Below are 23,552 nucleotides of genomic sequence, written 5' to 3'. Positions count from 1 at the left end.
TTAGAGTGGACGTCCATCTAAACCTCACGTGCTTTTTCCCCAAATTGTGAATGAAAACAAAGAAAATAAATAATGATTTGGATTTGGGTATCCACACCCAGATTTCTCCCAGATTTCTATTTGTATTCCTTGGAGAGTGCATGATTTAGCAGGTAGCACATTGCACACCTAGAAGGAACTGGGAAAATAAATGTTTCTTCTCTTTGTCATAGAGGTAAATGGAACTGTGTTTTCACATGGGGACAGTTTTAAGCAGAACTACAGCAACCTACTCTGTCTAGCTCCTTGCAACCATAAATACGGCTACCTCTCCATCAACCTTACTGCATACTTCACTCTTCTCTTCGCTTTCTTCCTGTAAAGTGACGTGTCACAACTACGGAAGAGATAATCTGCGGTTTTTCCCTTTCACCTCTGTTCAACCTGTAAAATTATCTTCTAATTTGTGTTCCTCTTTACTATTGGGTGGTTCCATCCTGGTTGACAAGCACTGAGTTCATAAATACAAATCTCTAGGGACCAAGCTCTCGTGTGAAAAATACAGTACTCTGACAACTCCAGATTTCTCCTGGTGTCCAAGTCAATCCCAGTTAAGTTAGTTTAGGGCATCTCATTTACCTTTTCTGACCAGTAGAGGGCCACATGGGGCCCAGATCAGTAAAGATGCAGCATGATCTAGTGAAAGGCCATGGGCCTGGGAGTCACAGACCCTGAGTTCTAATCCTGCCTCCACCTTCTTTATGCTGTGTGACCTTGTCTAACTCACTTAACTTCTCTGAACCTCAAATCCTTCATCTAAAAAATGGGGATTCAATACCTGTTCTTCCTACTTAGGCTGTGAGCTCCACATGGGACTTAATTCTGAAAAATTGTATCTTGTATCTACCCCAGCGCTTAGTACAGTACTTCATTCAATCTTATTTATTGAGCACTTACTGTGGCCAGAGCACCATATTAAGTGCTTGGGAGGCTACAGTATAACAATAAACAGACACATTAGCTGCCTACAATGAACTACAATCTAAAGCTTACAGTCTTGGCAACATACCAAACACTAAACAAATACCACAATTTCATTATCATCATTATTGTTACTACCATTATTATCATCAGTAATTTACTAAATCCCTTCTCATGGTTTTAAAGGTAAATGTGTCTCCATGTGCCATTTACTTACTTTACAAAGTATGCACAGGATAAACTAAAGTCTTTGGCAGTGCTTGGCACACAGTAAAAGGCACAATTATTAATATTACACAATTCATTTTGTCATTTTTTCAAGCTCATCCTCAATTTTTTTCAGATATCTGTTTATATTGTTTTAAACCGCTACCCTGCTCGTTCAAGCTCTCATCCTATCCTGTCTGGATTACTGCATCAGCCTCCTCTCTGATCTCCTATCCTTCTGTCTCTCCCCACTTCAATCCATTCTTCACACCGCTGCCTGGATTGTCTTTGTTCAAAAACGCTCTGGGCCTGTTACTCCCCTCCTCAAAAATCTCCGGTAGCTACCAATCAACCTATGCATCAGGCAAAAACTCCTCACCCTCGGCTTCAAGGCTCTCCATCACCTCGCCCCCTCCTACCTCACCTCCCTTCTCTCCTTCTACAGCCCAGCCCGCACCCTCTGCTCCTCTGCCGCTAATCTTCTCCCCATGCCTCCTTCTCGCCTGTCCCGCCGTCGACCCCCGGCCCACATCATCCCCCTGCCCTGGAATGCCCTCCCTCCGCACATCCGCCAAGCTAGCTCTCTTCCTCCCTTCAAGGCCCTACTGAGAACTCATCTCCTCCAGGAGGCCTTCCCAGACTGAGCCACCTCCTTCCTTTCCCCCTCCCCCCGCCTTACCTCCTTCCCCTCCCCACAGCACCTGTATATATGTATATATGTTTGTACGTATTTATTACTCTATTTAGTTATTTATTTTATTTGTACATATTTATTCTATTTATTTTATTTTGTTAATATGTTTTGTTTTGTTCTCTGTCTCACCCTTTTAGACTGTGAGCCCACTGTTGGGTAGGGACCATCTCTATATGTTGCCAACTTGTACTTCCCAAGTGCTTAGTACAGTGTTCTGCACACAGTAAGCGCTCAATAAATACGATTGAATGAATGAATGAAAGTGTTCACTATATACCAGGAACTGTATTAAGCACCACATCAAAGCAAATAACTAACATTTTCCTTTACTGGTTAATTGCTCACTTTGTCTAAACTGTACAAGATCCTAACCTATAGGAAAGTATTTTTTCTGTTGAGTAAATGGGTAGAACTACATAAACCTCAATCAGTATATTATATTTCAACGAATATATGCACAGGATCCCAAATGTAATTAAGTATGGATGTATTAGAGAAGCAGTGTGGCTCAGTGGAAAGAGCCTGGGCTTTGGAGTCAGAGGTCATGGGTTCAAATCCCGTCTCCACCATTTGCCAGCTGTGTGACTTTGGAAAGTCACAAGTTCTCTGTGCCTCAGTCACCTCATCTGTAAAATGGGGATTAAGACTGTGAGCCCCACGTGGGACAACTTGATCACCTTGTATCCCCCCTAGTGCTTAGAACAGTTCTTGGCACATAGTAAGCACTTAATAAATGCCATTATTATTATTATTATTATTATTATTGTTATTATTATTATTATTATGTATTTCCACATACAGACTTTTCTAGGCATGTACTTTCACAGAGAAACCTGTGCATACCAACAAAGGCTAATAAAGTAATGGCCATTATTTGTTTTCACAAGAATCAAATGTCAGAGAAATGGTTGCATAACTTTGGATGTCACTGAGCCTTGCTTTAGGTGATTTTTCTTATAGCTTCATCACTGAGATATCTTTGTTCTCAGAACTGTTCCAATGTTCCACCTCTGTGAGAGAGACGGACAGTTCAATCTCAAATTCTGAGCTCAGACCATTAACGTTCTAGAAGGGGAAATAAATTATTTTAATAGAGAAATAAATGTGTTTGTTGTTTTTTTAAAAAAAGGTCTAGAGGGATTAAATTTAATTTTCCAAAGGAAAACAAAACTCCATTGACTTTAAACAAGGCATTTAAAGATTCAGACAAATGACTGATATAGGAATGTCAATGGCAAAAGGAAGGAGTTGTAATTAAATCCCTGAAGCAAATAAACTTGCCCTAGATGACTCTTTACCATGTATTCCACCAAACCAGTGAAAATCAGAAACTTCTAAGTTAAAGTTAAATATTTCTTTGGAAAGATCATTGGTGAATCACAATCTAAAAAGAAAAATGAACAATGACCAGGATCCAAATTTTGCCCTTATATAGTCAGGAAAGCACTCACTGAAAATATGAACCCAATTCTCCTAAAAACTAAAGTCATAAGCCAGGGAATTTTGGACAAACACTAACTCTAACCACTCAGGAAAAAAGCTTGGAACATTGTTGCCTACACTGAACAGACTGCAGGAATGCAGTAAATGGTCTCATCATTGTCTGAAAGAGTTCATGCTTCTCATCACCATGGAGTTACTTCAGGCAGCCAGGAAATTTGGCTCATCGTAGGGAATGCTTTTTAACTAAAGTGAAGAATTTGACACAGGCTTCGGCAAGCCCAAAATAAAATCAAGTTGAAAGATTTTGTTATGAAGTCACTTTGCCTCCATATCTTTGAACTGATAGAAAATGTGGTTCAGTTTAGACAGCATTTGTATTTCATCCAATACTATTTATTGAGCATCTGTGTGCAAAGCACTAAGTATTCATTGGGGAAGTAATGATTCACCAAACTGAAAGTGATTATATGGAATCCATGCCCACAGACAATCTGCAATGAAAAGTCACATGCTCTAAAAAGAATTATTTAAAACCACTTTGCCAGATGCAAAGCATTTAGACAAAAATAATATCCCCGAAATGGGGAATGACTAAATAAATCCTTAGCATGAAACAATCTAAATCCTCTTAAGGAAGAAAGCTTTTATTGTCCCAGTTAAAACCACAGTAACCCATATCTCAAATTATGATGTCACAGTTGGCTCACCTAGAAGAGGTACTGTTACAACTGCTATTTCATCTGGATATTTTATCTAGATGCCTTTGGGTACTTTTATCACCTCTGGATTAGACTGGTCGTAAAAAATTTGGTTCTTCAACTTCCAGGTTGGGCTTGGCTTTTCTTCTTCATTTTCTGACTGAGTTTCATTATTACTTCACTGTTTAATGCCCCAGATGTAAGGAAGAGTTAACTGGTTAAATGGTTTAAAGGACTGAAATTGGAGTATAGAAATGTGCTTTCAACTAGAATATCAAAAAAAATTTCATCTTTTTAGGATTCAAGGCAATCCATTTCAGAGACTTAATAAAGCTCAAGATAGTTTTCTGGGCATGCTGGGAGCAAATAAGCTATTCTGGTCACATCGCTCAGTGGTAGAAGTCATAATTCACTGCATCAATCAGAAAACATTGTGTGCGAAACTACTGATAGAGAGTCTGGCTTTATTAGCAAATAGATGGAGGACCTGAGAAAAGATCTTTAATCTTGTCATCCCTCAGTTCAACATTCCAAATGATGAAAAGAGAGGAGGAGGATGAGAGGGGTAAGAGGAGGAGGGGGAGAGGAGGAGGGGGGTTGGGGGGGGAGGAGGGAGGAGAAGGGGACAGATGGGGAGGAAGATGGAGAGGAGGAGGAGGAGAGAGGAGGAGGGGGAGGGGAGGAGGGGGAGCAGAGGGGGAGGAAAGGGAGAAGAGGGGAGGAAGAGGAGGGGTAAAGGAAGTGGGAGGACGAGGAAGAAGAGGAAGTGCTTATTATATGTCAAGCACAAGGAAGTGCTTATTATATGACAAGCACTGTATTAAGTGCTTGAGTAGAAACAGGGTAATCAGGTCCCATATGGGACTCCCAGCCCAAGTAAGAGGAGAACAGGTATTGCAACACCATCTTCCAGATGAGGGAACTAAGGCACAGATAAATGACTCGACCAAGGTCACACAGCAGACCAGAGGCAGAGGCAGATTAGAACCCAGGGCCTCATAAGAAAGTTACAAAGTTAAATCGAGTTTATTATTAAAATATATGATTATAATTGTTTTACTCCTTAGGCATGAAAGACAAAGAATTCCTATTTGAGAAATAGAAAAGATACTTGAGAGGAAGCAGAGTCATCTGATTCTGCAAAAGGGAATTATTATAGTTTCCTAACCAGTTTTGTGCTTTACTGTCATTCTGCAGTGACTGTAGAAGTCACCAAAACACTTGAGGCAGGGGTTACCATGAGCTGTGAACTTCCCCAAATACCAAAGTAAGGAGACATGCATTAAAACTTCAGGTTAGCATAATTTATAAAAATCCCAAGGAAACACTTTACCACACAATGGGAAACAGCATGGCCTAATGCATAAACCACAGGCCTGGGAGCCTGTGGACCTGGGTTTTAATTCCTGCTCCGACACTTGCTTGCTGTGTGACTTTGGGTAAGTCTCTAAACTTCTCTGTGCTTCAGTTTCCTCAACTGCAAAATGTGGATTCAATGCCTGTCCTCTCTTCTACTTAGACTGTGAGTCCCTTGTGGGACAGGGACTGTATATATCTTTTATCCACCCCAGTGCTTAGCACAGAGTTTGACACATAAAGCTTAACAAATACCATCAAAAAATGTGTGTAGGCATATGGAATTTGTTATCAGAGGAAATTGTACAGAGCAACAACATCAGTATATTCAAGGGCGCAATTAAGAAATTCCCAGTTAAGCAGTTCACAATGGACTTCTCCATGCAGAGGGAGAGGTTAGGGATATTGGATGTGCATCCTTTTATGGTAACATAGATTTCAGGAAAGGTAAACATTACATGGTTCCTCCACTCATCTAGCTGCCACCGTAAAATAAGGAACACTGGACCAGATGAACCATCACTCTCACCATATAATAGCTTTACTCCTGGACTGATGTTACTCTGGTCTTAATTGGTTCTCCGCAGCTGCAACCAGGGCCGCCCATCCCATATGCCAATTTGGGTAAATTGTACCACTACCAAGTGACCTGTCCCTCCCAAACAGCAGTAATCTAGATGGCTGCCATGGATGGGGTGTTGAGAGAAGGTAAGAGTGGTTGCCCACCTAGCTCAGATAATCTGCCCTCTTTCTCTGATGCTCGAAGTTCTGTTCATTGGAACTAGAAGTAGCACTACAAAATAACTTTGTAAGGCCCTGGTCCTCCACTTGGTGGTGAAAGAGGGAGATATTGAGGGGCAACACTTCCATTCAAACACAATTACTACCATCCCTGAGACAATGGGACTCTGCACTGAATCAGTTGTCTCAGGCCTCCTCCCTGCTTCCTCCCAGGTCCCCACCGTGATAGTAATGCTCCTGGCACCACCCTTCCATCTTACCTCTGATGGAAAGCCCAGAGAACTGCCCTCAAGTACCATTGGTCAAACTGAATTAGTTTTAACACCTAGAACTTAACATGTCCACAACAGAAATCCTCATCTTCCCACCCAAATCTTGTCCTCTCCCTGACTTCCCCTATCACAGTAAAACAGCACCACCATCCTCCCTGTCTTACAAGCTCAAAACCTTGGCAGTAGCCTCAAGTCATCTCTTTCATTCAACCCATATAATCAATCTGTCACTAAATCCTGTCAGTTCAACCTTCACAACATTGCTAAAATGTGCTCTTTCTTCTCCTTCCAAACTGCTCCCATGTTAATTGAAACACTTGTCCTATCCCTCCTTGATTACTGCATCAACTGATTACTGAAACTCCTTACCAATCACTTTAAACTACTCAATCACCTCGCCCTCTCCTACCTTATCTCCCTGACTTCCTACTACAACCCAACCTGCACACTTCACTCCTCTGATGCCAACCTACTCACTATACCTCGATTTCATCTCAATGCCAACCTCTTGACCACTTCCTGCCTCTGGCCTTGAACTTTCTCCCCCTTCATATCTGACAGGCAATCATTCTCTCCACTTTCAAAGCCTTATTAAAACCACATATCCTCCAAAAGGCCTTCCCTCAAAAAGTTCTCATTTCTTTTTCCCCCACTCCTTTCTGTGTCACCCTTGTATTTGGATTTGTAACCTTTATTCCCTCTTCCCTCAGCACCTATATACATATTCTATATGTTGCCAACTTGTACTTCCCAAGCGCTTAGTACAGTGCTCTGCACAGAGTAAGTGCTCAATAAACACAATTGAATGAATGAATGAATATTCACAGTTCATTTATTTATATTAATATCTGTCTCCCCATCTAAAAAGTAAGCACCTTGTGGGCAGGGAACATGTCTACCAATTCTGCTATACCGCACTCTTCCAAGTGGTAGTAAAGTGCTTTGCACACAGTAAGCACTCAATAAACATGATTAATTGATTGATTAATATGTTGCCTTTCAGAGAGTACTGCATAAAACTAATTTCCCTGCAATGTGGAAGAACAAAATGACAGTCCTACATTGCCCTACTTTGTTCCACATACCAAGTTACTAAATGCACTCCTAATGGTGTGGGAACCTAATCCCCTATTTCTTCTGATTTTATTAATTCACGGTTTGTATATCTGTGCTTGACACCACTTTGGCAGGACAAAGCCACGTTAAAGGGCAAGATCTGCCTGAACTGCAGGTAGAGGAAGAAACGATCATTTCATTACCTGTATTTATGAATGATGGCATTAAATAATTTTCCATCTCTCCAGCAGGTAGTGAAATTTTCACAACGTACTCCAGCATAACCCTCGGTTGTCTGCTGTGTCCACAGTAATAGCCTCTCTTTCGCAGACATATCCTCCGACTCTCCAGTAACATGGATATCAGATATCTGAAGCAAAACAATGGAAAAAAGTTACATTAGCTCATTTTAGTCCAAACAATCATTTTTACAACCACGGACACATAAAGCTTAATCGAGATTAAATTTGAATTGAAGGCATTTACCTGAAGGGTCATCTGAAATAAGAAGGCAAGACTAAAATGTGTCCCAACAGACAAATACAGAATAGAGGGGGGAATGTGACTCTCTCATTTTCTCACGAGAGTCTACAAGCTTTGCATGAAAACTGTTTAACTTCTTTCACAGTATATGAGACTCAGGGTGTCTGGCACCTAGTAAGTGCTTAACAAATACTATAATTATAAATTATCAGCAATCCAGCTTAGTATTCCGGACATGATCATGACTATGGGATGCTTTGAGGAACTGTGAATGGCTGCCTTCCCAAAACTCATCTTAATGTTTAAGGAAGGAACAACTAACTATTGGGTTACTCTTTTTTTCGGGATTTTTTTTTAAGTAATATATGAAAATTTTTACTCTCCATTCATTCGATCGTATTTATTGAGCACTTCCTGTGTACAGAGCACTGTACAAAGCACTTGGGAGATACAATATAACAATAAACAGACACATTCCCTGCCCACAATGAGATTACAGTCCAGAGGGGGAGACAGATATTAATATAAATTACAGATATAATTAATTACAGATATGACCTAGGCGCTGTACTATGTGCTGGGGCAACTACAAGATAATCAGGTTGGATGCAATCCACGTCCCACATGGGGTTCACAGTCTCAATCCTGATTTTACAGATGAGGTAAAAGACACAGAGAAGTTAAGTGACTTGCCTAGGGTCATACAGCAGGCAAGTTGAGAGGCAGCATGGCTTAGTGGAAAGAGCACGGGCTTTGGAGTCAGAGGTCATGGGTTCAAATCCCGGCTCTGCCAATTGTCAGTTGTGTGACTTTGGGCAAGTCACTTAATTTCTCTGGGTTACCTCATCTGTAAAATGGGGATTAAGACTGTAAGCCCCCCATGGGACAACCTGATCACCTTGTAACCTCCCCAGCATTTAGAACAGTGCTTTGCTCATAGTAAGCACTTAATAAATGCCATCATCATTACTATAAATAGCAGAGCCAGTATTAGAACTCTGACTCCCAGACAGTGCTCTCTACACTAGGCCATGAAACATTCAAACCTTTATCAGAATGGGAGCTAAGGGACTTAGGGGAAGAGGAATCTGAGTTGAGAAGTTCTTCCTAAATCTTCCAGAAGACATCATCCTTCACTTCCTGCCTACCCAGGTATCCTAGGGCAGGATCTCTAAAAAAGGGTGGGATTGTTCTCTTCTCTGTTTGCACCAGAGTGTCCTCCTGACACCACATTATTTTGACTTCTGGAAAAGCCTTGCCACATAGGCGACTCGTACTCCCTTTTAGCATCTTGTTAATCAGTCAACTGTATTTATTGAGAGCTTTCTGTATTTATTAAGAATATGTTCCCTTCCCACAAGGAGCTTACCATCTAGAGGAGGAGTTTACAGACTAGAGTTAAACACATACCATATATGGAAAAAACCTATCCTTGACTATTTTAATTTGAATATGGAAAGTCTCAAGTTCTTTTGTTTTTGTTTTTTCATGGTATTTAAGTGCCTATTATGTGCCAGATGCTGTACTAAGCGCTGGAGTAGCGCTTATAGTCTCAATCCCCATTTTACAGATGAGGTAGATAACTGAGGCACAAAGAACTGACTTGCCCAAGGTCACACAGCAGACAAGTGCTTCACGCTGCTGCCCAGATCATCTCTGTGCAGAAATGCTCTGGGCATGTTACTCCCCTCCTCAAAAATCTCCAGTGGCTACCAGTCAACCTACACATCAGGCAAAAACTCCTCACTCTTGGCTTCAAGGCTCTCCATCACCTCGCCCCCTCCTACCTCACCTCCCTTCTTTCCTTCTACAGCCCAGCCCGCACCCTCCGCTCCTCTGCCGCTAACCTCCTCACTGTGCCTCGTTCTCGCCTGTCCCACCATTGACCCCCGCCCCCAGCCCATGTCCTCCCCCTGGCCTGGAATGCCCTCCCTCCGCACATCCTCCAAGCTAGCTCTCTTCCTCCTTTCAAAGCCCTACTGAGAGCTCACCTCCTCCAGGAGGCCTTCCCAGACTGAGCCCCCTCTTTTCTCTCCTCCTCCCAATCCCCCCCTCCCTACCTCCTTCCCCTCCCCACAGCACCTGTATATATGTTTGTACAGATTTGTTACTCTATTTTACTTGTACATATTTACTATTCTATTTATTTTGTTAATGATGTGCATCTAGCTTTACTTCTAATTTATTCTGATGACTTGACACCTGTCCACATGTTTTGTTACCTGTCTCCCCCTTCTAGACTGTGAGCCCATTGTTGGGGAGGGACCGTCTCTATATGTTGCCAACTTTTACTTCCCAAGAGCTTAGTACAGTGCTCTGCACACAGCAAGTGCTCAATAAATACGATTGAATGAATGAATGAATGAAAGTGGCAGAACTGGCATTAGAACTCACATCCTTCTGACTCCCAGGCCTGTGCTCTGTCCACTTGGCCACACTGCTTTTCAATATCTCTCAGAACCTACTTGCAGAACCTCTCGTGGTTCTTTTCCACTTTAGGTCTACATGTGGAAGTGGGATCCTTCATTCTTATCAGACAACACAAATATCCTCAACTCTTCCCTCTATAGTCCTACATCTATATGAATTACTTGTCCACTTCCAGTCACTGAATTCTAAAGGCTCTTGGTCAATTCAGGAGGAATAAAGTGCACCTGTCTTCTATATTATTATTTCCATCTTCGTGACAACATAATTAGTTTACTGTGATTTAACATGACCTCTCTTGGGGTCACACAACAGGTGTGCAATGCAGCAGTGACTGAGACTCACAGGTACCTGTCCGGCCGCCATATAAAACTTAACATGTCTAAGACTGAGCTCCTTACCTTCCCTCCCAAACCCTGTCCTCTCCCTCACTTATAATAATAATAAAGATAGCATTTCTTAAGCGCTTACTATGTGCAAAGCACTGTTCTAAGCACTGGGGAGAATACAAGGTGATGAGGTTGCCCCACAGGGGGCTCACAGTCTTAATACCCATTTTACAGATGAGGGAACTGAGGCCCAGAGAAGTTAAGTGACTTGCCCAAAGTCACACAGCTAAATGGCGGAGCTGGGATTTGAACCCATGACCTCTGAATCCAAAGCCCATGCTCTTTCCAATGAGCCACGCTGCTTCACTTGCCTGTGATGACTGTGGATGGCACTACCATCCTTCCGTCTCACAAGCCCGCAACACACCCTGTCACCAAAACCTGCCAGTCTCACCTCCACAACATCGCCAAGATCCACCTTTTCTCTCCATTCAAACCACTACCTTGTTGGTACAATCTCTCATCATATCCCGACTGGATTACTGCATCAACATCTTTTCTGATCTCCCAATCTCCTCTCTCTCCCCATTTCAGTCCATACTTCACTCAGCCACCCGAAGTATCTTTCTACAGAAACACTCTGGGCATGTCACCCCCCCTCCTCAAAAATCTCCAGTGGTTGACTATCAATCTTAGTATGAAGCAAAAACTCCTCACTATCGGCTTCAAAGCTCTCCATCACCTTGCCTCCTCCTACCTCACCTCCCTTCTCGCCCTCTACAGCAAAGCCCGCATGCTCTGCTTCTCTGCCACTAACCTCCTCACTGTGCCACATTCTCGCCTGTCCCACCGTCAACCCCTGGCCCACATCCTGCCTCTGGCCTGGAATGCCCTCCCTCCTCACATCTGCCAAACTAGCTCTCTTCTCCCCTTCAAAGTTCTACTGAAAGCTCACCTCCACCAGGAGGCCTTCCCAGATGGAACCCCCAGTTTCCTCTGCTCCTCTTCCCCTTTCCATTGCCCCTACTCCCTCCCTCTGCTCTACCCCCCTCTCCGCCCCACAGCACTTGTGTATATTTGTACATATTTATTATTCTATTTATTTTATTAATTACATATATAATTCTATTTATCTATTTTGATGCTACTGATGCCTGTCTACTTGTTTTGTTGTCTGTCTCCCCCCTTCTAGACACTGAGCCCATTGTTGGGTAGGGATTGACTCTATCTGTTGCCAAACTGTACTTTCCAAGCGCTTAGTAGAGTGCTCTGCACACAGTAAGCGCTCAATAAATATGCTTGAATGAATGAGTCCTTCCCACTTAACCTACTGTACAAAAGATACTAATATGACCTTAAACTTGAACATCCTTTCCATTTTGCTCAGCTGTTAGTCATAGGAAGTAACATGGCCTAGAAGAAAAAGCATGGATTTGGGAGCTAGAGGACATGGGTTCCAATCCCTGCTCTGCCACTGGCTTGCTGTACGACCCTGGGCAAGTCACTTAAATTTGTGCCTCAGTTTCTTCATCTGTGAAATGGGGAATCAATATCTGCTATCTCTTTTGCTTAGACTGTGTGCCCAACAAAGGACAAGGGCTGTGGCCAAGCTAATAATCTTGCTGTATCTACTCCAGCACTAAGTACAATGACACATAGTAAGCTGTTAACAAATATCATTGTTATTATTAGTAGTCACTCTGCTAAGATCAGAGGTGCTCCTTTTTTTAAAAAAAAGTGTTATTTGTTAAGTTCTTACTATGTGCCAGGTACTGTAATAACACTGGGGTAGATACAAGATAATCAGGTTGAATACAGTCCATGTTCCATATGAGGGGCTCACATTTTTAAGCCCCATTTTACAAATGAGGTAACTGAGGTGCGCAGAGAAGTTCAGTGACTTGCCCAAGGTCATACAGCCTACCACTGGTACAGCTGGGATTAAAACCCAGGTCCTCTGCTTCCCAGACTCGTGCTCTTCCCAAGAGGCCATGCTTCTTTCCATCCCAAGTGAGATTTTGGAAGCACAGGATCCAGTTCCAAAACAATTAGACTCCTAAATTTGACAATACATTAGAACGCTAGATTCTAAGCTCCTATTTAGATTTTAAACTACTTCCATTTTCTTTTTTATGGTGTTTGTAAAGCACTTATTACATGCCAGGCACTGTTCTAAGCACTGGGGTGGATCCAGACTGTGACCCAGTTGTTGGGTAGGGATTGTCTCTGCTGCCAAATTGTACTTTCCAAGCACTTAGTACAGTGCTCTGCACACATTGGGCATTCAATAAATACAACTGAATGAATGAATATGTGCTAATACACTAAATGTTCAATAAATAGGATTGAGTGATTGACTCACTTGCCCAAAGTCCCACAGAAGACAAGTGGCAGAGCCACAATTAGAACCTAGGTTCTCTGACTCCTAGCTAGGTCCATGCTCTTTCCACTAGGCCACTCTGCCTTCCATCCCAAATGAGTTTTGGGGAGCATAGGATCCAGAAACAAAAAAATGACTCCTAAATTTGATGTAAAAATAATTCACACACAGTTTTCCTTTCAAGTCTGGACTCTGAATCCCCCACAAAAAGGGAGTGCAAATTTACTGTTTCAAATAGCAAAGTAGGTACCAAGAGGCCCCTGTTTTCAACTCTGCTCTTCAACATTCTGAGCTCTCAATGAATCTATATAGCTCCATGGGGAGGAAGTAGTTTTTCTCACTGAGCACATTGGTTGATTGGTCACATTAAAATGTAAATTAAAAAAGATGCTCCCAGTACCACAGACATTCATTAACTATACTTTACAATCCATTAAGTAAATCAGTTGGTGTCTCTATTGAATTAACAGGGTGAATGCTCGGGAAACAAAGTGGGAAAGTTGCATAACAATTTTCAAAAGTTTAAAAATCTGCAATCATTGTGGCAGGCAAAACAGGCTAATCATTCTGTTGACAAAACATGCTGTAAACAGGAATTACAGTTTGCTGAAGACATGGGAGATGAATTTTTATTTCAGCAATGATTCCTTTGGATGGAGAGAAGGATGAAATATGAAAAATATATAGAGTTATGCTTTATACTTGGAGACAATGCTGATGGTGGAATTCATCTGTGAGCACGTTTAACTGTCAAGGCAAATGTGGTACCCATAGTCCAGGCCTCATTGTGTTCACAAAATGACTGACCCTTGTTGAGCTATCCTGATTGAAGCTCCTGGTGCTATTTTCCCTTTCCCCCCTTGTCTCTCATTCCCTTTGAAACTTTTGCTCAGAAAGAGATACTCCTTTCTTGGTGGAAATTCAGCAGGCTGGTCTACTCTTGATGACTGACTCCCGGTTTCTCAGCTGGGATGCAGTATTGTCAGAGGCCTTATTTTACTGGGCCCTTAAACCAATTCCTTTAATTAATTCATTCATTCATTCAATCATTTATTGAGCGCTTACTGTTGCAGAGCACTGTACTAAGCGCTTTGGAAGTACAAGTTGGCAACATACAGAGACGGTCCCTACCCAACAATGGGCTCACAGTCTAGAAGGGGGAGACAGAGAACAAAATAAAATATAATAACAAAATAAAATACATAGAATAAACATGTACAAATAAAATAGAGTAATAAATACGTACAAGCATATATATACACAGGTGCTGTGTGGAGGGGAAGGAGGTAAGGCGGGGGGGATGGGGAGGGGGAGGTGGGGGAGGGGAAGGAGGGGGCTCAGTCTGGGAAGGCCTCCTGAAGGAGGTGAGCTCTCAGTAGGGCCTTGATTCATTCAATCATATTTATTGAGCACTTACTGTGTGCAGAGCACTGTACTAAGCGATAGGAAAGTACAATTCGGGAACAGATAGAGGCAATCCCTACCCAACAATGGCTCACAGCTTAGAAGGGGGGGGGGCAGACAACAAAACAGAACTAGTAGACAGGCATCATCTCCTTGTTTTTGTTTCCCAATTTCAGCTTACATACAGCAGCTCTTTTGAGTGTCCTGCTGTCATTTATTCTTCTCAGGTGTCCCACCCAGTGTAGCTGTGTCCACAGGAACAGAGCTGCTTTGATGCTAGGACACCTATTTCATTCCAAACTTTCACGTTTGTGATCCTGTCATTATTTGATGCTCAATGTAGTCCTTAAAAGATACCGATGGACCTGCTAAAGGAGTTGGAACTGGGATCTAAGCCTCACAGACACAGAGAAATTTAGACAGTATTTCAGCCTTGGAGCCCTTTAGATTGTTCTGGAGCAGGATACTATGCTGCTGCCACATGCTTTTTAACAGTCTCCTACAGGATGTGCTAGCTCTCTTGATTCAATTGTTTACTTCCTTATTGGTCAGTCAGTAGTATTTACTGAACACTTACTGTGTGCAGAGCACTGCACTAAGCACTTGGGAGAGTACACTATAACAATAAACAGACACATTCCCAAAGTGTGCTGCCTAAGAAGCAGAGTTCTGGGACAATGTTAAGTCCTGAAACAGGAATAAAAATATGGTTGTGTGAATGGCTCTGCTGCTGCATGCTATCACCTCAGTTTTCTAAGGCTCATCATCATCAGCTCCTGGCCCTCATGATCCAGTGAATTGGTAACCATCATTTGCATGTCTTCTTGTGTGGATGCCTCGAGGGCACAGTCAACTGCATTCAGAAGTCCTTAAATGATTGTCCTAGAGAATGGCCATCTGAATTCTACTTCTATGCTCAGAATTTCATATACTAGCCCAATAGCCACAGCATCATTTTAAAGATATGAAGTTTCCCCTTGTGCATGGTATTTTGTTAAAAAAAACTATTTCCAAGAAAATTAAAACAACCCAGTCCTTGCCTCCTAAGAGTTTAAAACCGTACAACACACTACAAAAACACGAAACGATATTCAGACAACTCAAGGAAATAATGTCAGCTAAATATTTACACATAACCCATGGCATTTTCAGAAGTACTGACTTGCTAGAAAGAGCTAAACAAAAAATTGCTGCCAAAACTCAGTGAGCCACATTTGCTATCATTTTTAAAACTATGAACATATTTAAAGTTGCCTATTCCCACTTCTGATCCCAGGAGAAGAGGGAGCTGATTGGCCAAGGAGGATCAGAATGGAGTAGAGGCTGTTGGATGGGGCAACAAGGAGTTCATTGGTGACCTTAGAGTTCATTGATGAATCTCCAGTGGCTACCAATCAATCTGCGCATCAGGCAGAAACTCCTCACCCTCGGCTTCAAGGCTGTCCATCACCTCGCCCCTTCCTACCTCTCCTCCCTTCTCTCCTTCTACAGCCCACCCCGCACCCTCCGCCGCTAATCTCCTCACCGTGCCTCGTTCTCGCCTGTCCCGCCATCGACCCCCGGCCCACGTCATCCCCCGGGCCTGGAATGCCCTCCCTCTGCCCACCCACCAAGCTAGCTCTCTTCCTCCCTTCAAGGCCCTACTGAGAGCTCACCTCCTCCAGGAGGCCTTCCCAGACTGAGCCCCTTCCTTCCTCTCCCCCTCGTGCCCCTCTCCATCCGCCCATCTTACCTCCTTCCCTTCCCCATAGCACCTGTATATATGTATATATGTTTATACATATTTATTACTCTATTTATTCATTCATTTTACTTGTACATATCTATTCTATTTTATTTTGTTAGTATGTTTGGTTTTGTTCTCTGTCTCCCCCTTTTAGACTGTAAACCCACTGTTGGGTAGGGACTGTCTCTATATGTTGCCAACTTGTACTTCCCAAGCGCTTAGTACAGTGCTCTGCACACAGTAAGCGCTCAATAAATACGATTGATTGATTGATTAAAAGTAGCCCTGGGCAGTAGTATTGAAGATCTGCATAACCTTTATAGTAGGTAACTTGACAGAAAATGGGACTGAAAAGCAAAACTTCATAGAATTCTTTAGGAGTTGAAGTCAATTCTCAGACAGTGTCCTAACTAGTTATGTACTTTCCAGCCTCCTTCCCTCTGTCTTCCACCTTCCTAATAGCGACCTGCAGCATTGTCGGAACTTTCTGCCCTGGGCAGAGGTGGAGGATGAGAAGGCACATGACCTATTCTGCTTGTAGCTGTTAAAATGCAATAAGTAATTTTATAAAGAAATTGCTTGGGGTGCAGCTGAATGGTAACATTTTTAATACCATTTTTCTAACCCTGCAATGGGCAGAGCAGGTGGCAAAGGCTCAAATATGAATATTGTCAGAGGTTTCCCTCTTGAGCATTGCAAGTAGATGAAGAACCTCCTGGCCTTCCTGTTCTATAACAGTTTGATATATACTGTTATAACATCACAGAAATAAAACCTATTTACCCACTCCAAACATATGCACACCTAAAAATGGTGCCTTCTCTCTTCTCTCCTCTCACCTTATCTTTCCTCCCCACAGAAACTCTATGCAGCTAGAATGTTAGATAGTATTAGATTAATCTCACACAATTGGAATGAGGTTTCAGGGCAAGAAGTGCTCCTAGGATCAGGGTGATTAATCCCAATACCATGGAGACAATCTAGGAATATTCTTTGTCCTCCAGAGGCAGATTTATTATGTTTATTCTCAGCTGTTGGTTGAGGTACCACTTAAAATAGCACTTCCTGCTCTGCTGTGACAGCTCATAGTTCGGGTAGGGCCAGGCAAATCTGTAGCCACAATGCAAGCCGATGAAGGGTACACTCAGTAATAGTGCACTCTGGGAGGAAATATACTTTTTCCCCTCCTGCAGGACCTAAAATTGAGCCCAGACCTACTTGAGAAGCAGCACGGTAAGAGCATAAGACTATGAGTCCTGGTACTTAAAACAGTGCTTGGCACATAATAAGCACTTAACAAATACCATAATTATTATTACTATTATCTGGGTTCTGATCCCAGCTCCACCACTTGCTTACTCTGTGACTCTGGCCACGTCACTCAACTTCTCCATGCCTCCTGGTTTCCTCATCTATAAAATGGGGATTGAATACCTGTTCTCCCTCCCACTTAGAATGTGAACCCCACGTGGGGTAGGAACTGTGTCTGAATGGCATGTTATATGCACCCCACTGTTTAGAACAGTGATTAGCACATATTAAGGGTCCGAAATTAGAACAAGTGTTATTACTATTACCTAAGAAGTTAGTGGAGAATTCATCCTGAATCCTAATAATCTTCTTCTACACCCTGTTACTAAAAATTAGCCACTCCCAGGCCAGTTACTTAGTTATTCACTGTCTTTATACACTCAAAGTGAGCTTACCAGAACAGTTTTAGCTGTCTCTTTTAAACTGTCTGAAGTAAACCTTGTTGACTACTTGATTTTTTTTATATGCAGATACTTTAAGATGTCATGAGGAAGATTTGGAGGTCTTGGTTCTTTGGCACTTGAGTATATTAATAATTTCCAATAACTTCTGTTTCTAGTCAGAGCAGAAAACCAGTGTATGGTTTGAATCAGCCTAGATCTGAGCCAAATACTCAGAATCCATTTATTAAGGAACTGATGACAGATCAAGTCTAAAACTCTAGACAAGATCTTCTCTGGGAAGCTATGTTCACTTTAGAGTCTAGAAATGTATTTTATTTGTAAATCAATGAACTAGAGATTATATTCAATTCTATTTAAAATCAGGATAATATTGGGCCTCTTTACTGTTAGCTGAATAGCAACAGCCTCACAAAACTAGGTCAGCTGAGGCTGCAAATGTCAAAGCCCTCTGGCCAAAAGTCAATGTTACCAGACAAGAGGCCACTTGTAATGTCCTATTTTTACCTCTGTTGCCATACAAAAGCAGTAGAGAGTACCCAAGAATGACAAGATCCAGATTTGAGAGAGTCATTTTCATCCAAACCCAAATTGTGGGTGGAGATTATGAAATGGCATTTGCACATTATATAATGTAACACTGGGTTATTAAAGCAAATACTAAGGAAACTCATTTTCCAATTTATTTAAAATGGGCATATTCTTAACATCTCTTTAATGATACTGTGTATTAACTAAATTTCTCTAAAAGTAATACTTAACCCCACACCTAAATTTCTTTATGCTTTACACAAATTTAGGCAAAAACAAATTCAACTCCGGTCACGGTAACCAAGGCAAGAATTTCTCAGTGCACAGAAATCCAGATTAAGGGTCAAAACGTTGTTTTCAAAATGTTTTTTTTTTCCATAACTGTTTCAAGCATCTTGGCAGAAAAAGTTGTTTCTATGGTCCCAGGTGCTTGTAAATTCTTTTCAATGTTTCCAGAACTGGATGGCAGTGTGCCTTATTGTAAAGAGCACAGCACTGGTTCCAGAATACTGGATTCAGTCACAGCTCTGCCACTACCTCATATGTACCTCAAGCAAGTCACTTAACCTCTGTGAATCTCATTCTCCAAATCTGTGAAGTGCAGATGGTACCTACTTTCCCTACCTCTTAGATTGTGAGGCCCACATAGGTGTCTGTTAGGTGCTGGGGTAGATACAAATGAACCATGTCAGACACAGTCCCCTGCCCTATATGAGGCTCACAGTCTAAACAGAAGGGAGAAAAGGGAATGAATTCCCACGTTACAGATGAAGAAACTGAAGCACAGGGAAGTGTCTTGCCCAAGGTCACAAGAGGAAGGTGGCAGAGCAGGTTTAGAACCCAAGTCCTCTGGCTCACAGGTCTGTGCTTTTTCCATTAGATCAAAGTGCTCTTCTAATCCATCACAAGTGCAATCTATATCCAGTCCAGGGTGGTATTTAAGGTAATATGAACATTCTAAGCCAGATTTTTCCTAATTAAGCAGATTTTTCCCTCACCTCTGCAGTGACTATGCACTTGGCTGTGTACCCCTTATATATTTTGGTATCTCAGCCCCTTTTAGACTGTGAGCCCACTGTTGGGTAGGGACAGTCTCTATATGTTGCCAATTTGTACTTCCCAAGCGCTTAGTACAGTGCTCTGCACATAGTAAGCGCTCAATAAATACGATTGATGGTGATGATGATGATATTTTGGTATCTCAGCCCCACAGAACTTATGTAACTTTCCTTGTATTCTGTTTTCCCTATCTGTACTTCATTTTAATGTTTGTTTCTCCCTTCGGACTGTAAATTCCGCATAGGCAAGAATGTCTACAACTCTATTGTATTGTACGTTCCTAAGCACTCAGTACAGTGCTCAGCATACAACAGTCACTCGATACATACCAATGATTGATTGATTTTCCCAACCACATACCCATATTAACCAATGAGGCTGCTTGGAAGGAACATGGTCTCATGGAAAGAACATGGTGACCCAGATTCTAATCCCAACTCTGCCGCTGGCCTGCTGTGTGACTTGGGGAATGTCACTTAGCTTCTCTATGCCCCAGTTTGCTCATCCATAAAATGGAGCTAAAGCACCTGTCTCTCCTTAGGATGGGAAACTTGGATGGGACAAGAACTGACTGGATCTGATTTGGTTATCCTATGCCTCCCCCAGAGCTTGGAAAGGAGAAAGCACTTGATAAATAAAACTATTATTATTGCTGCAGGAAAATAATGGTACCCTCTGGGCCACTCCCAAACAGGGGAATGGGTCGTAAATCAGGCAGGATTTCCCAGGGGTGAATCACCCCACCCCCACATTCCAGGCCCCCAGCCCCACCGTACTCTGTCACAGGATTTGGGTGGTGCTGGCAGTGCACAGTTGCTATGCTTTAAGACACACAGACTTCAGTCCACAGTTAGCAACTCAGCTGCTTAACCTGGGGAAAGGCACCCCAAGGAATATCTACAGAGTATTAGGTGCACTGCTTCGCTCCCTACCAAAATAAAACCCAGCTAATGAAGGCAACAGATCACTGAGGAGTTTCTCAGGAAGGGCAGTATGACCTTCCAGCACTTCCTGAGGGCACAGATATCCTGTGATATACACCCAACTGGCTATAAGCCAGGAGAACGAGGGACAGCTGGGCACCCATGAGCAATAACCAAGCTAACAGGCTTTCCCAGGCTTCATCTACAAATATCAGGGCAGCTTTAAGGGCTTCCGGTTTTCTCTGGGGGTTTGAGTCACGCTCCAAGCAGGGACAGAGAAAGAGATCATAGAGATAGAAAGCTACCAAACCAGGTCTGGCCCCGAATCCAACGAGGCAAAAAGATTTGGGCCTCACCTAGGATTTGGAGATCCACTGACAGGGGTTCCATGGCCCAAAACCAAAGGAGGACACTACAACCCATCCCAACCTAGCTGGAAGCTCCCAAGGTGTGCTTGTCACCTCCCCCTACCTGGGAACTCCTCTGTGACAACAGCAACCCTGGAGCTGGCTGCATCCCTGTCCTGATTGATGACAACCAACAGGCCCAGAAAGCCCACAACAACTCTGGCCCTGTAATGCAGGCCAAGGTTTTCCCTTCAGGTTGACAGTGTGCCACTCTATAATACAGCGGGAACAAAGTGCTTCGAAATATAGATGAGGCAGAGCCAGACTTCTCTACAGCTCACACTGCAAGGAAGACACAAAGCTTTCAATGTTGCTAAAGTGTCACCCATTCATAAGAAGGCCCTTCCGCTGTTCAATGAAAGTTTGTTGATGCTTTAAATACAGGGGAAATAATAGAAGTCGATTCAACTTGCGATTGAAGGGGCTAAGCACCCAGTGTGAGTATTGTCCAAGCCCTTGACTTCTCCTCCACTTCTATTTTGGCTACTTCACTGTTCATGAGCACTGCCGCCAGAGGGTAAGAAAGGGAGGTAATTTTTGGTATTTGAGAAGCTCTGAGGACTGTTTGAGAGGGAGTGTAAAGAAAAGTAACTGGCACAAATATGGTCTGTGACGCCTTTGGATTTCAATTTCCTGGACTCTCCCCATTACCATTGATGGAGGATATTTAAGAACTGTGTGGACCCTTTTTGTTGTTTACATTTTTATAGTCCTCTGGGTGAGTCACAGCACTTAGCTGAGCACTGATTTTATGAAAGGGGGAAGGGAAGAGCTGCCCTTTGGATTTCATATTCTAATCCACCCCGCCCTGGAAAGCAAGCATAGGAGATGCTAAGGGAACATGCCAGGAAGAGTCCTAGGTCAACATTTGGGGCTATTTTTATTCATCCTAATTACATCTTCCCCTTTCAATCAATTCATCAAGCAATTACTGTGTGGAAAGTATTGTATTAAGTGCTTGGGAAAATACAATTATTTCCCCTTTGTTTCTCATCATCATCATCAATCGTATTTATTGAGCGCTTCTCCTCCTCTCTTTAAGGAGGATGGCCTCTCAGAAGCAGATCCAGCACTCTACAGCATGGTGTAGTGGATCCAGGCCTAGGAGTCAAATGGTCATGGGTTCTAATCCTGGCTCCACCACTTGTCTGCTGTGTGAATTTGGGCAAGTCACTTCACTTTTCTGGGCCTCAGTTCCCTTATCTGAAAAATGGGGATCGAGACTGTGAGTCCATGTGGCACAGGGACTATGTTCAACCCAATTAGCTTGTATCTACTCCAGCATTTAGTACAGTGCCTGGCACATAGTAAGTGCTTAACAGATACCATTATTATTATTATTATTATTATTATTATCATCAGCTCCCTACTGGATAGACTACCCCTGGGAATTTGTGGCTGAGTCTGCAGTGCCCTGGGACCTTCCTGCCAGTGTGGGTCAGTGGAGCACTGGGATGCTGGGCCAGCCAGGGAGTCTCTCATAGTGCCTTCTGGTTGCTGGGTGGCCTGTGTAAAGCTCTCTAAAAAACATCGCTCTGCGGTGACAAACGGCAAATCCTGACACACCCTGACCTGGGCCTTCCCAGTGCAGAGGGGAAGCAGACTTCCAGATGGGCTCTCATTAGGGTCTGAGTGCAGGTGGGTGCTACCCATCCCTGGAAGTGGTCCCTGGAAATGAAAATCTGGGTTTAGCAGTAGATCACAGAGCTACATTAAAGGAGGTTAGGCAACTGTATGATTTTAATGGGGTTTGCTCTTGCAGATTATGGACATGATTAGCTATATGACTCAGAGGGAAATAATAAAACTTTACCATCAGAACTCAAATTCCAGTGAAACTGTGACATGATGCCATTACCTGGAACTCAGAACTCCCACTGATGATAAAATAGGGTTTAATCAGCAGTATTGTCACCAGTCCAGCTTAGGAATTTTGGCAAGAGAATAGTGTAAACCTCATACGGGAAAAGTATGTGTGAGATGGAAGCGTGTCTAATAAGGTCTCCTTTATCTGACTCAGGAGGCTGCAAAGACTGGAAAATTTTCTCACAGACCACTGTGAAATGTAAGGAGACTGAGTGACATAATCATGCCAAGTATTTTGTTGTCTCACAATCAGCTGCCTGCCCTTTAGAACTCTGTTGCTATTGTAAACAAAGAGTTTGTGCACTAGCAGCAAGATAAATCCAAATTTTATCACTATGCAAATTGACTCTGCACTGAGGTGGTAATGATACAAAGCACTCTTCCCTCAGAATTCTTGATGTTCTGGCTAGATATAAACAAATCCCTAATGCCAAAGTACTAAGGTAAAGGAATGCTAGTGAGCTGAGGGGCAGTAGAATTGTCTTTATGTCTGATGCAAAGCTAAGGAGTAAAGCAGGCTTAAGTTGGAAACTTTCAGGGTTCATTCTACCATGCCCAAATTATTTCTAGGTACCAGGATTCTCAGAAGAAAATACATTATAAACTATATTTTCCCAACTTTCTAGACAAATAAAAACCACAAACAAGGCAGATTTGAAAATCAGAATGCATGTCAGTGGTAACACTATAACAACTCAAAAGTTCCTGCTCTCATGGATGTGTTCAGCTGCTCAGGCCTCGCAATTCAACTCATTTCTGATTTTAACAATGCCACAGTTTAATTCTCTTCAGTTGTCAATTACCCAGGACAACAAGAGTTAAATCAGAGCTTAGCTAGCATGTGTGTATGTAGACAAAAATGGAATTTGGATATCAAA

At 42.6% G+C, this 23,552-nt stretch overlaps 1 protein-coding gene across 21 annotated transcripts in view; it reads right to left on the bottom strand.

Moving 5' to 3' along the window:
* Positions 1–23,552, bottom strand: part of DST (dystonin) — a 520,502-nt gene that overhangs the window by 244,045 nt on the left and 252,905 nt on the right. For all 21 annotated transcript variants that reach the window (XM_038771967.1, XM_038770518.1, XM_038770592.1 and 18 more), the window contains one exon: positions 7,631–7,797. In XM_038771967.1, the coding sequence (XP_038627895.1) occupies positions 7,631–7,797 (167 nt within the window). The remainder of the gene's footprint in view (positions 1–7,630; positions 7,798–23,552) is intronic.

This window comes from Tachyglossus aculeatus, chromosome 1 (assembly GCF_015852505.1).
Source record: "Tachyglossus aculeatus isolate mTacAcu1 chromosome 1, mTacAcu1.pri, whole genome shotgun sequence".
In the NCBI taxonomy this organism is placed as follows: Eukaryota; Metazoa; Chordata; class Mammalia; order Monotremata; family Tachyglossidae; genus Tachyglossus; species Tachyglossus aculeatus.
Note: the sequence above shows the minus strand (reverse complement) of the source record. Positions and strands in the feature narration are given on the sequence as shown.